Source organism: Lethenteron reissneri, chromosome 67 (genome assembly GCF_015708825.2).
Source record: "Lethenteron reissneri isolate LAM-NWPU_2019-01 chromosome 67, ASM1570882v1, whole genome shotgun sequence".
Taxonomy (NCBI): Eukaryota; Metazoa; Chordata; class Hyperoartia; order Petromyzontiformes; family Petromyzontidae; genus Lethenteron; species Lethenteron reissneri.
The window spans coordinates 4,985,295-4,997,800 of record NC_083845.1 but is presented as its reverse complement, the minus strand read 5'-3'; the positions used below and the strand labels follow the sequence as shown (position 1 = coordinate 4,997,800).

Below are 12,506 nucleotides of genomic sequence, written 5' to 3'. Positions count from 1 at the left end.
AATCCACGCGACCACAGGGAGAGAGACACGCAAACTACAAATATACAGCAGGCATCAGGGTCGGGATCGAACCCACGACCCCTGCATACCAGGCGAGGTAGTCAACATCTCTCCACCAAAGTGCTGTTTGATGATTTATTTAGCACGCACGCGGTGCTGAGACCATGATTTGCTGAATTCAGTCACCACCGGTTGGATCACTCGCTGGTGACGTCAATGCTGAATCCATTGCCCCCCAGCCACTTAGGCCATACACATAACATCGATGGACTGATGATAAACAGCCCTTTATCCATCCACTTTAATTAACCTCATGTACATTACCGCAGTACAGGGGTATACATAGGCTACAGAGTTCAAAAGCACGTGCATTCATCATGACCCGTCGGCAAATCTGATTTCCCATTACAAAACTGGAAAGTAAGTATTTTTTGATAATTGTTTTTTTACCCTTCTATCTGGCAACAAAACTGACACCTTTTTTACAAGGAGTCATGTTTGCATAGACCACAATACCTGCAGTCATAATGCAAACAAAAAACATAACTCTGATAATGTATGCACTGTCCTTGAAGTTGATTGGTCCACACCCGAGACAGCTTTCCTTAGAGCCTAGTCTCACCAATTATCATATTTTTTACTGGCAAATGAGGTTCCAATGGTGTAAATGCTTACCCCGAGCTCTCTTACTCTGATGGTGCATTGTCTTTGAGTTGTGCGCCTTTTGGCGTCATCTGGTCCAACCCATGTGAGACTAGGCTCTAAGGAAAGCTGTCTCAGGTGTGGACCAATCAACTTCAAGGACAGTGCATATCATCAGAATTATGTTTTTTGTTAGCATTATGACTGCAGGTATTGTGGTCTATGCAAACATGACTCCTTGTAAAAAAGGTGTCAGTTTTGTTGCCAGATAGAAGGGTAAAAAACCAATTATCATATTTTTACTGGCAAATGAGGTTCCAATGGTGTAAGTATTTTTTGTCGTGCAGTAGCGTTGCGTGGTTAGCAATGACCCGCGCCACCACCGCCACCGAACGCCACCAGGCTGGCGGCGAGAAATGATTGCGTATTCGGCGATGCCAGGCCGGCCGTGACACTGCAGGCCGCATCGAGGCCTCACCTCGGTGCGGATGGTGCGGCTCGCCTGGCCGGGGCAGGTATTGAGGTAGAGGTGGAAGAGGAGGCTCGGCTCGGCGACGCGAAGCCTCCGGTCGCTCGCCAGGCTCGACTCCAGCCCCTGCAGCCCGCCAAACACCAGCAGCAGGTGCCTGTGGGGTTGTCAAAGACAAAGATCCACCCCCCAGGTGTAGCCTTAATAGACTGGCGGGGAGAGTGCTGTTAGCGAGGAGCAGTTATGAAGGCCGGAAGGGCACACGAAGGGGTGGTTGGCCGGCATGATGCCCGGCCGTATTTGTCTCCCCGGTGCTGATGTTCACACACCGCACCAGGCGCTCGCTTAAGGCCGAGTCGACCTGTGGGATCGCGCACGCGACCACACACCGCACGCACAGCGCCATCCGACGAGCCTCTTGAGACGAGGTCACGATAACGCTCGTGAAGATGACCCAACGCTCGTGACGGTTTTGTACGTATGTACGTCGAACTCCTTTCGCACCGCACGTAGCCAACCGTGCTAATCTGAGGTGCGCTTAAACAAAAACTGGCTACACGTGTTGTGCGTTAAGACCACGCGGAGACGATTAATATTATTAAGGGCTGTTGCCGTTCATTAAACACTGCTACATTCGACACTTAAGCTCACACCAGAGGTAGGTGCTCTCTATTCTTGGTCCTTACCCCGGACCCCCAAACACTGTTGTCCTACTCTCGGCTACCCCTTGGGGCTCTCTCACTCGTCTGCCCGGGACGGGGGTTCATCCAACACCACCCAGCGACGAGGAGAGAGAAGCCCTCTTTCTCAGGCGATCCTTACTGAATACTTGGGGCCCTATTCTTGGCTATCCCCTCGGCTCTCCCACTCGTTTTCCCGGGACGGGGGTTCAGCCAACATCGCCCTGCGACGAGGAGGGAGAGACCTCATCCAGCCGATCCTTTCCCTGGCTCACCACAAAGACCCTGCCTTCGTCACGGGGTCCCCCTTAAATACCCCTTTGGCGGCTCCTCCCCCTAGCTCGGACCCGCCTTTGTTCCCGAAGGTACCCCCTTACAGCACCCGTGACGTCATCCTCGGCTGTCAGCCCGCTCGCACCTCCTGTTGGCCCCATCATGGTTCCTCACAATACTCCTCTACACACGGATCCAATGGTGACCCAAGACATGGGAGACACACGTCCAAGCGAAATATAAAAATGTATTTCGTCCTGACACAGCAGTTACCGGGTCGGCTTTCACACTGCTAATTAAATGCTTGATAAAAACAAGCTGGATAGCGCTACGTAATCCACGCATATGCATGACCTTTTCCAACCTGGTTAGTTAATAATAGTTATACGTATAAAGCACGTTTCTTGAGGGATCTCAAAGCGCTACAGTAGACACTCAGCACAACTCGCGAAGCTAATCACGAAGACACGGAAAAATAATGTGAATGCGACGAACCATTTTCTGATTTCGCAAAAAAGCTGAATAATCGGAGGTGTCCAGATACATTTTAAGATGCCGAGGGCCCTCAGTACGAATACGGCAGACCATCACCCACCCACCCCCACTCACCCCCACTCACCACCCACCCCCACTCACCACCCACCACCGGCCACTACCACCCACCACCGCCACCCACCACCGACACCCATCACCCACCACTACCCATCCATCACCACCACCCACCACCACCACCCATCCACCACCACCACCCACCACCACTACCACCCATCACCCACCACCACCCACTACCACCCACCACCACCACCCACCACCACCATCACCCATCCACCACCACCCACCACCACCAACTACCACCCACCACCACCCATCCATCACCCATCCATCACCACCCATCACCCGACCACCACCACCCATCCATCCATCATCACCACCACCCACCCACCACCCACCACCACCCACCCCCACTCACCACCCACCACCACCCACCCCCACTCACCACAGCCACCCATCACCCACCACCACCCATCCATCACCACCACCCGTCCACCGCCACCACCCACCGCCACCCCTCACCACCACCACCCACCACCGCCACCCATCCACCACCCACCACCACCCACCACCCACCACCCACCACCACCACCCACCACCACCACCACCCATCCACCACCACCACCCACCACCACCCATCCACCGCGACCACGCACCGCCACCCCTCACCACCACCACCCACCACCGCCACCCACCACCACCCACCTACCACCACCACCACCCATCCACCACCACCACCCACCACCACCCATCCATCACCACCACCCACCACCACCACCCACCACCACCCATCCACCGCCACCACCCACCGCCACCCCTCACCACCACCACCCACCACCGCCACCCACCACCACCCACCTACCACCACCACCACCCATCCACCACCACCACCCACCACCACCCATCCATCACCACCACCCACCACCACCACCCACCACCACCCATCCACCGCCACCACCCACCGCCACCCCTCACCACCACCACCCACCACCGCCACCCACCACCACCCACCTACCACCACCACCACCCATCACCCGCAGCAGCAGCGTTACCTGAATGGAGGGAGGCTCACATCGTCCACGCTCGCCCCCCTCTCCGACGTGCCGATGGTCAGGTCGTAGCCGCCCTTGAACGGACACTCGGTGAACACATCGCCTGCAGGGGAATCCGTTTAAAAACAAGAACGCAGTGACAGCACCGTTAACGATTTTTATTTTACCACCTAAAGGCCCACTGGGGTATATAAGAGCTCTTTTTTCAGAAGCGACCTGGCCACAAATAACATCTAAACCAAATGGCTTATCACAGATACATTTATAGCAGTTGCCAAATACTCTAAACGCGCGTTGTATGTATGTACCTTGAACTTCTCTTTCCCACCGCACAAAGCCAACCGTCTAAGTCTATGGGCAATGTTGAGTCTATGAGTAGTGTTGAGTCTATGGGTAGTGTTGAGTCTATGGGCAGTGTTGAGTCTATGGGCAGTGTTGAGTCTATGGGCAGTGTTGAGTCTATGGGCAGTGTTGAGTCTATGGGCAGTGTTGAGTCTATGGGCAGTGTTGAGTCTATGGGCAGTGTTGAGTCTATGGGCAGTGTTGAGTCTATGGGCAGTGTTGAGTCTATGGGCAGTGTTGAGTCTATGGGCAGTGTTGAGTCTATGGGAGTGTTGAGCTATGGGTAGTGTTGAGTCTATGGGCAGTGTTGAGTCTATGGGTAGTGTTGAGTCTATGGGCAGTGTTGAGTCTATGGGTAGTGTTGAGTCTATGGGCAGTGTTGAGTCTATGGGCAGTGTTGAGTCTATGGGCAGTGTTGAGTCTATGGGCAGTGTTGAGTCTATGAGGCAGTGTTGAGTCTATGGGCAGTGTTGAGTCTATGGCCAGTGTTGAGTCTATGGGCAGTGTTGAGTCTATGGGTAGTGTTGAGTCTATGGGCAGTGTTGAGTCTATGGGTAGTGTTGAGTCTATGGGCAGTGTTGAGTCTATGGGCAGTGTTGAGTCTATGGGCAGTGTTGAGTCTATGGGCAGTGTTGAGTCTATGGGCAGTGTTGAGTCTATGGGTAGTGTTGAGTCTATGGGCAGTGTTGAGTCTATGGGCAGTGTTGAGTCTATGGGTAGTGTTGAGTCTATGGGCAGTGTTGAGTCTATGGGTAGTGTTGAGTCTATGGGTAGTGTGAGTCTATGGGCAGTGTTGAGTCTATGGGTAGTGTTGAGTCTATGGGCAGTGTTGAGTCTATGGGTAGTGTTGAGTCTATGGGCAGTGTTGAGTCTATGGGCAGTGTTGAGTCTATGGGCAGTGTTGAGTCTATGGGCAGTGTTGAGTCTATGGGCAGTGTTGAGTCTATGGGCAGTGTTGAGTCTATGGGCAGTGTTGAGTCTATGGTGAGTCTATGGGCAGTGTTGAGTCTATGGGCAGTGTTGAGTCTATGGGCAGTGTTGAGTCTATGGGCAGTGTTGAGTCTATGGGCAGTGTCGAGTCTATGGGCAGTGTTGAGTCTATGGGCAGTGTTGAGTCTATGGGCAGTGTTGAGTCTATGGTCTATGGGCAGTGTTGAGTCTATGGGCTAGTGTTGAGTCTATGGGCAGTGTTGAGTCTATGGGCAGTGTTGAGTCTATGGGCAGTGTTGAGTCTATGGGCAGTGTTGAGTCTATGGGCAGTGTTGAGTCTATGGGCAGTGTTGAGTCTATGGGCAGTGTTGAGTCTATGGGCAGTGTTGAGTCTATGGGCAGTGTTGAGTCTATGGGCAGTGTTGAGTCTATGGGTAGTGTTGAGTCTATGGGCAGTGTTGAGTCTATGGGCAGTGTTGAGTCTATGGGCAGTGTTGAGTCTATGGGCAGTGTTGAGTCTATGGGCAGTGTTGAGTCTATGGGCAGTGTTGAGTCTATGGGCAGTGTTGAGTCTATGGGCAGTGTTGAGTCTATGGGCAGTGTTGAGTCTATGGGCAGTGTTGAGTCTATGGGCAGTGTTGAGTCTATGGGCAGTGTTGAGTCTATGGGCAGTGTTGAGTCTATGGGCAGTGTTGAGTCTATGGGTAGTGTTGAGTCTATGGGCAGTGTTGAGTCTATGGGCAGTGTGAGTCTATGGGCAGTGTGAGTCTATGGGCAGTGTTGAGTCTATGGGCAGTGTTGAGTCTATGGGCAGTGTTGAGTCTATGGGCAGTGTTGAGTCTATGGGCAGTGTTGAGTCTATGGGCAGTGTTGAGTCTATGGGCAGTGTTGAGTCTATGGGCAGTGTCTGAGTCTATGGGCAGTGTTGAGTCTATGGGCAGTGTTGAGTCTATGGGCAGTGTGAGTCTATGGGCAGTGTTGAGTCTATGGGCTAGTGTTCGAGTCTATGGGCAGTGTGAGTCTATGGGCAGTGTTGAGTCTATGGGCAGTGTTGAGTCTATGGGCAGTGTTGAGTCTATGGGCAGTGTTGAGTCTATGGGCAGTGTTGAGTCTATGGCAGTGTTGAGTCTATGGGCAGTGTTGAGTCTATGGCAGTGTTGAGTCTATGGGCAGTGTTGAGTCTATGGGCAGTGTTGAGTCTATGGGCAGTGTTGAGTCTATGGGCAGTGTTGAGTCTATGGGTAGTGTTGAGTCTATGGGCAGTGTTGAGTCTATGGGCAGTGTTGAGTCTATGGGCAGTGTTGAGTCTATGGGCAGTGTTGAGTCTAGGGTAGTGTTGAGTCTATGGGCAGTGTTGAGTCTATGGGCAGTGTTGAGTCTATGGGCAGTGTTGAGTCTATGGGCAGTGTTGAGTCTATGGGCAGTGTTGAGTCTATGGGTAGTGTGAGTCTATGGGCAGTGTTGAGTCTATGGGCAGTGTTGAGTCTATGGGCAGTGTTGAGTCTATGGGCAGTGTTGAGTCTATGGGCAGTGTTGAGTCTATGGGTAGTGTTGAGTCTATGGGCAGTGTTGAGTCTATGGGTAGTGTTGAGTCTATGGGCAGTGTTGAGTCTATGGGCAGTGTTGAGTCTATGGGCAGTGTTGAGTCTATGGGCAGTGTTGAGTCTATGGGTAGTGTTGAGTCTATGGGCAGTGTTGAGTCTATGTGCAGTGTTGAGTCTATGGGCAGTGTTGAGTCTATGGCAGTGTTGAGTCTATGGGCAGTGTTGAGTCTATGGGCAGTGTTGAGTCTATGGGCAGTGTTGAGTCTATGGGCAGCGTTGAGACTATGGGCAGTGTTGAGTCTATGGGTAGTGTTGAGTCTATGTGCAGTGTTGAGTCTATGGGTAGTGTTGAGTCTATGGGTAGTGTTGAGTCTATGGGTAGTGTTGAGTCTATGGGCAGTGTTGGGTCTATGGGCAGTGTTGAGTCTATGGGCAGTGTTGAGTCTATGGGTAGTGTTGAGTCTATGGGCAGTGTTGGGTCTATGGGCAGTGTTGAGTCTCTGGGCAGTGTTGAGTCTATGGGCAGTGTTGAGTCTATGGGTAGTGTTGAGTCTCTGGGCAGTGTTGAGTCTATGGGCAGTGTTGAGTCTATGGGTAGTGTTGAGTCTATGGGCAGTGTTGGGTCTATGGGCAGTGTTGAGTCTATGGGCAGTGTTGAGTCTATGGGCAGTGTTGAGTCTATGGGCAGTGTTGAGTCTATGGGCGGTGTTGAGTCTATGGGCAGTGTTGAGTCTATGGGCAGTGTTGAGTCTATGGGCAGTGTTGAGTCTATGGGCAGTGTTGAGTCTATGGGCAGTGTTGAGTCTATGGGCAGTGTTGAGTCTATGGGCAGTGTTGAGTCTATGGGCAGTGTTGAGTCTATGGGCAGTGTTGAGTCTATGGGCAGTGTTGAGTCTATGGGCAGTGTTGAGTCTATGGCGGTGTTGAGTCTATGGGCAGTGTTGAGTCTATGGGCAGTGTTGAGTCTATGGGCGGTGTTGAGTCTATGGGCAGTGTTGAGTCTATGGGCAGTGTTGAGTCTATGGGCAGTGTTGAGTCTATGGGCAGTGTTGAGTCTATGGGCAATGTTGAGTCTATGGGCAGTGTTGAGTCTATGGGCAGTGTTGAGTCTATGGGCAGTGTTGAGTCTATGGGCAGTGTTGAGTCTATGGGCGGTGTTGAGTCTATGGGCAGTGTTGAGTCTATGGGCAATGTTGAGTCTATGGTTCAGTGTTGAGTCTATGGGCAGTGTTGAGTCTATGGGCAGTGTTGAGTCTATGGTTCAGTGTTGAGTCTATGGGCAGTGTTGAGTCTATGTGCAGCGTTGAATCTATGTGCAGCGTTGAGTCTATGTGCAGCGTTGAGTCTATGTGCAGCGTTGAGTCTATGGGCAGTGTTGAGTCTATGTGCAGCGTTGAGTCTATGGGCAGTATGTAGTATGTCAAACTTCTCTTTCGCACCGTAATGTGTCCAACTGGTGCGGCTAGTGCGCGCGCGCCCACTCACCGAGGCCCGACGCCAGCCGCACCGTGTAGCCCCAGTAGATCCCCGCCCGCGTGCGCGGAACGTGCGGCGCCACCACCCTCCCTGCCGACGTTCACACACGGAACAAACCGTAAGCGCGGTGGGGCGGTGGGGGGGGGGGGGCGGTGGGGGGGGGGGCGGTGGGGGGGGGGCGGTGGGGGGGGGGGGGCGGTGGGGGTGGGGCGGTGGGGGGGGCGATCCGCTCGCAGCTCTGCGACGTGCTCGGGGGAAGCGTGCGGCGCGTCGTTCGCCGTGATGTCCGACGTTCCGCTCCGCGAGCCAAAATGAATTCAATCTTAATTTTGGAGCTTTCGTGACTGCAGGAATTATTCTTTGGTTCTTTCGGTAAAGTCACGTATAAAGATAAAATAATAAATTAAATAATAGCATACTACGACGTTTCGATTGCAACACAAGCAATCATCATCAGGTATAATGAAATAGCGACATAAAATCTAACCAGAAAACTATAGACAGACATATTAGCAGACAGATATCACCAAGATACATAGAGAGAGCAACACAGGTAACAGAGAGGGGTGATCGTCTCTGTGGGGTGGCCTTAAATAGACAGAGGGGGGGCGGAGGCAGAGAGAGGGAACAGTTCCCGAAGACGCTTTAGAACCGCCTTTTGCATTTCTTTAGCCAAACGCTTTAAGCGTTTAGCGTTTGGCTTGTCGTCCTTCCGCCGCACCTCCGATTGGCAAGGTTGGCTACACGTGCTTCGATGGAAAGTTGGGACGTACGTACATACAATGCAAGCGCGGTTAAATCCACAACACGGAGGGTCCACCCATCGCGTGAGCGTGCGTGCGTGCGTCTCGTTTGTCAACCGACCCGCGCTGTTGCCCTCCATCTGCACGGTGACTCTCGTGCCGGGCTGCAGTTTCCTGTCGATCGTCACCTCCTACCGGGACGAGACACAATTCACCGACACAATTCACCGACACAATTCACTGACACAATTCACCGACACAATTCACCCACACAATTCACTGACACAATTCACCCACACAATTCACTGACACAATTCACTGACACAATTCACCCACACAAGTCACCGACACAATTCAACTGTGTGTTTTATGTAACCTCCAACTGGGACTGCATCTAAAGACTGTGCAGTACAACACTTTGCATATCCTTGGTTCTTTCGGTAAAGTCACGTAGAAGGGAAATAATAAAATAATATAAATATACAATAAAATTTTTATTTTATTGCTTTATATTTCCCTTCTACGTGACTTTACCGAAAGAACCAAGAATATGAATCCCTGCAGTCACGAAAGCTTTAAATCAAAACACTTTGCATAGTTTTACAGAGCGTTTATGTGTGACCAAATGTCATGTTGCTGTACAGAAACCGCGGCCAATTTTAAGTGTGTGTGTGTGTGTGCGCGTGTGTGAGTCTGTCTGTGTGTGAGTGCTGGGGAGCGGTGGCACAGTGGTTAGTGCATTGCGCTATGAACTTGGCGACCCGAGTTACACATTCCCTTTCTCAGCCAGCATTGGTGGCGAATATCTGAACTGGTCCTGGGCCTCTCCTAGGTTCACTCAGCCTTAAATAATCACTCGGTGCAGTGAATAAACATCACCCGGGAGGAGAACAAAGGTGTTGTGTTGTACGGGGCTTTTGAGGTGGTCGCGATCAGGACTTGTTAAAGGCTACATGGGGGATCTTTGTCTGTGTATGTATGTTAAACTTCTTTCGCACCGTACGTAGCCAACTGTGCTAATCGGAAGGCGCGCTGGGGGGAGGACAACAAAATAAACGCACACCACCCACCACTACCCATCCATCACCACCACCCATCACCCACTACCACCCATCACCCACCACCACCCATCCACCACTACCCATCCATCACCATCACCCATCACCCACCACCACCCATCACCCACCACCACCCACCACTACCCATCCATCACCACCACCCATCACCCACCATCACCCATCCACCACTATCCACCACCATCCACCACCATCCATCACCATCCACCACCACCCACCACCACCCATCACCCACCACCCATCATCCACCACCATCCATCACCACCACCCATCCACCACCACCATCCATCTACCACCACCCATCACCCACCACCACCACCACCACCCACCACCACCACCCACCACCCACCACCACCACCCACCACCCTCCACCACCACCCATCCATCACCACCATCCATCCATCACCACCACCCATCCAGATAGCTCCAGTGGCTTCCCGTCGCTGCCTCGGGTGCGAGTGGCGGGAGCTATGGATGGACGAGCAGTGACCACCCCCCCCCCCCCTTGCCTTGTAGAGGCCGCAGTTGGCGCTGGCGCTGGCCCCGGGCGCTCCGCGATGCTCCAGCACGACTCCCTCGCGGTAGGGGCTCTCCTCGTCACGACGCATGTGGTGAGGGCTGTCCACGGGGTTCAGCAGTCCTAGGCAGCCGCAGGCAGTCACAGGCAGTCACAGGCAGCCGCAGGCAGTCACAGGCAGTCACAGGCAGTCACAGGCAGGTGCAGGCCGCGGTGCGGCACAAGGCAGGCATTAGGCAGGCATTAGCCGGGCGGCGGCGTCGGTAGCCAAGCTAGCGGCGTGGCCTGTAACCCAGCGCCGCGTGCAGGCAGCGGCGGCAGCAGCGAGGGGTTTGTGGACCACCGCACAGATGTTGGGAAACTCCCTCTCTAACCGTGGGTGGGCGTCGAGGAGGAGTCCGTACCCCTGGTTCTGCCAGAAGGCGGTACCCGGCAAAAACCTGGAACCCACCTGTTCCGTCTGTACGGGGATCGAACGTTTCCCCCTCACTCGCGTGGGTTTCCTCCCACACGTGTAATCACCCATTAGACGATAATGCCTTCATACAGAGGGGACCGCGAAGCTTGGGCAATTGTTGACGCCGGCTCATGGCGTGGCCGCTCTCTCCCATACTCGTCTTTGGTTCCTCCTCGTGCGAAGAGCGAACGGATACCGCGTGGTGGCGGCGGCGTTACAAGGTGACATTGTTATCATTAACTATCACCGCGTCTCTTTTGCCACTGGGGGGGGGAAAGAATGGGCGTCGTGTGGCGTGCAGTCCGGAGGTTACCTCCCCCCCTCCCCCAATACCGCCGTCTCAAGCCACTGCCACACGGCGATCTCGCGGTACGGACAAGCGAGTTGCTTCGAGAGACAACATGCGACACCAGCCGCCTGTTAAAGTCTATACGGGGTGGGGGGTCTTTGTGTGTGTTGCGAGTGTTCGAGCCGTAGGAGACCATGAACCCTGCCTTGTAAAGGAGTCTGTTGGCTTCGGCGCAAACCAACGAAGTAATTTCTCCAGCTACCTCCGTTTCTTTTTCCCTTCCGCATTTAGAATCAACGTACGTTTAGAGCAGTGGTTCTTAACCTGGGGTGCACGCTGCACCCTCTGGGGGGTACAAGATTCCCTTTCTGGGGGTGCGAAACAGTGGCCAGATTGTTTCAGAAGGTAAATCATTGAAAACACAAATTAAGCATGGGCATGTAAGCACAACGACTTTGTTTCATCAAACCCTATGTAGTTATTTACATGAAACAAGTTGCAGCAAAATATACTAATAGGGTTTTCCCCCTTTTTTCTGGCAACAATACTGACACCTTTTGCAAGGAATCATGCTTACATTAACCACAATATTTGCAGTCAAATTCAAACAAAAAACAACTCTGATCATTTATGCATTGTCTTTGAAACTGATTGGTCCACACCAGAGACAGATATTGCAACAAAGGTTAAGAACCGTTGGTTTAGAGTATTCGGCTGCTATAAATTTCCATAATCAACATCTTTGGGTTACGACAGATTTGTAAACAACGCGATCTAACCCAAAAACGTTCATCATACATTTCCACATGATGGTAAGCCACTTGGTTGAGCTATCATGTGTGGCCAGGTCGCTTCTGAAAAGAGCTACATAGCTCAGTGGGGCCTTACCTGGTAAAATAAAAAATTAGTTAGTAAGTACATGTATACGTAGGCTTTCGCAACCAATATTATTCATAATCAACGTTTTTGGGTTTAGATGGCGTTATTTATAAATGTGTCATAACCCTCCACCACCCGACACGGCCAATCAGTAAGAAAGTGTCACGTTGACAAAAGACAAAATAGTTCGCTGCTTTAGCCCCACCGGTGTGTTGAAGCGTGAAACCACAACATTTACATTCTTTTTTTTGTTGTCTTTTGTCAAGTACATTTATCTTTGTGCTGTCACCAACAAAAAGGTAACGTGTTGTCTATAGCCAAATATCCCCTTTATAGCCTTAACAGACTGCTAGGGTAAGTGCTGTTAGCACGTACCTATGAAAGCTGGCACGGCACACGAGGGGGTGGGTGGCCACCACCACGCTCGAGTGGCGATGTTTATCACACACCGCACCAGGTACTCATTATTTGAGGCCGAGTCGACCTAGAGTAGCCGCAGGACCCGGTCAGATCATCGTCACCGGTGTTGACTGCGAGCGGGAATCGAATTCGGCCGGCCGGGTTCGTAGCGCAGTGGGCTAACCA

At 52.4% G+C, this 12,506-nt stretch overlaps 1 protein-coding gene across 3 annotated transcripts in view; it reads right to left on the bottom strand.

Annotated features, from left to right (window-relative positions):
• The window catches only part of SPOUT1 (SPOUT domain containing methyltransferase 1), a 31,501-nt gene that overhangs the window by 4,138 nt on the left and 14,857 nt on the right, over positions 1-12,506 (bottom strand). For all 3 annotated transcript variants that reach the window (XM_061578767.1, XM_061578766.1, XM_061578768.1), the window contains exons 8-12: positions 10,289-10,419; positions 8,825-8,894; positions 7,970-8,050; positions 3,669-3,771; positions 1,121-1,268 (exon numbers count right to left, since the gene is read on the bottom strand). In XM_061578767.1, the coding sequence (XP_061434751.1) occupies positions 1,121-1,268; positions 3,669-3,771; positions 7,970-8,050; positions 8,825-8,894; positions 10,289-10,419 (533 nt within the window). The remainder of the gene's footprint in view (positions 1-1,120; positions 1,269-3,668; positions 3,772-7,969; positions 8,051-8,824; positions 8,895-10,288; positions 10,420-12,506) is intronic.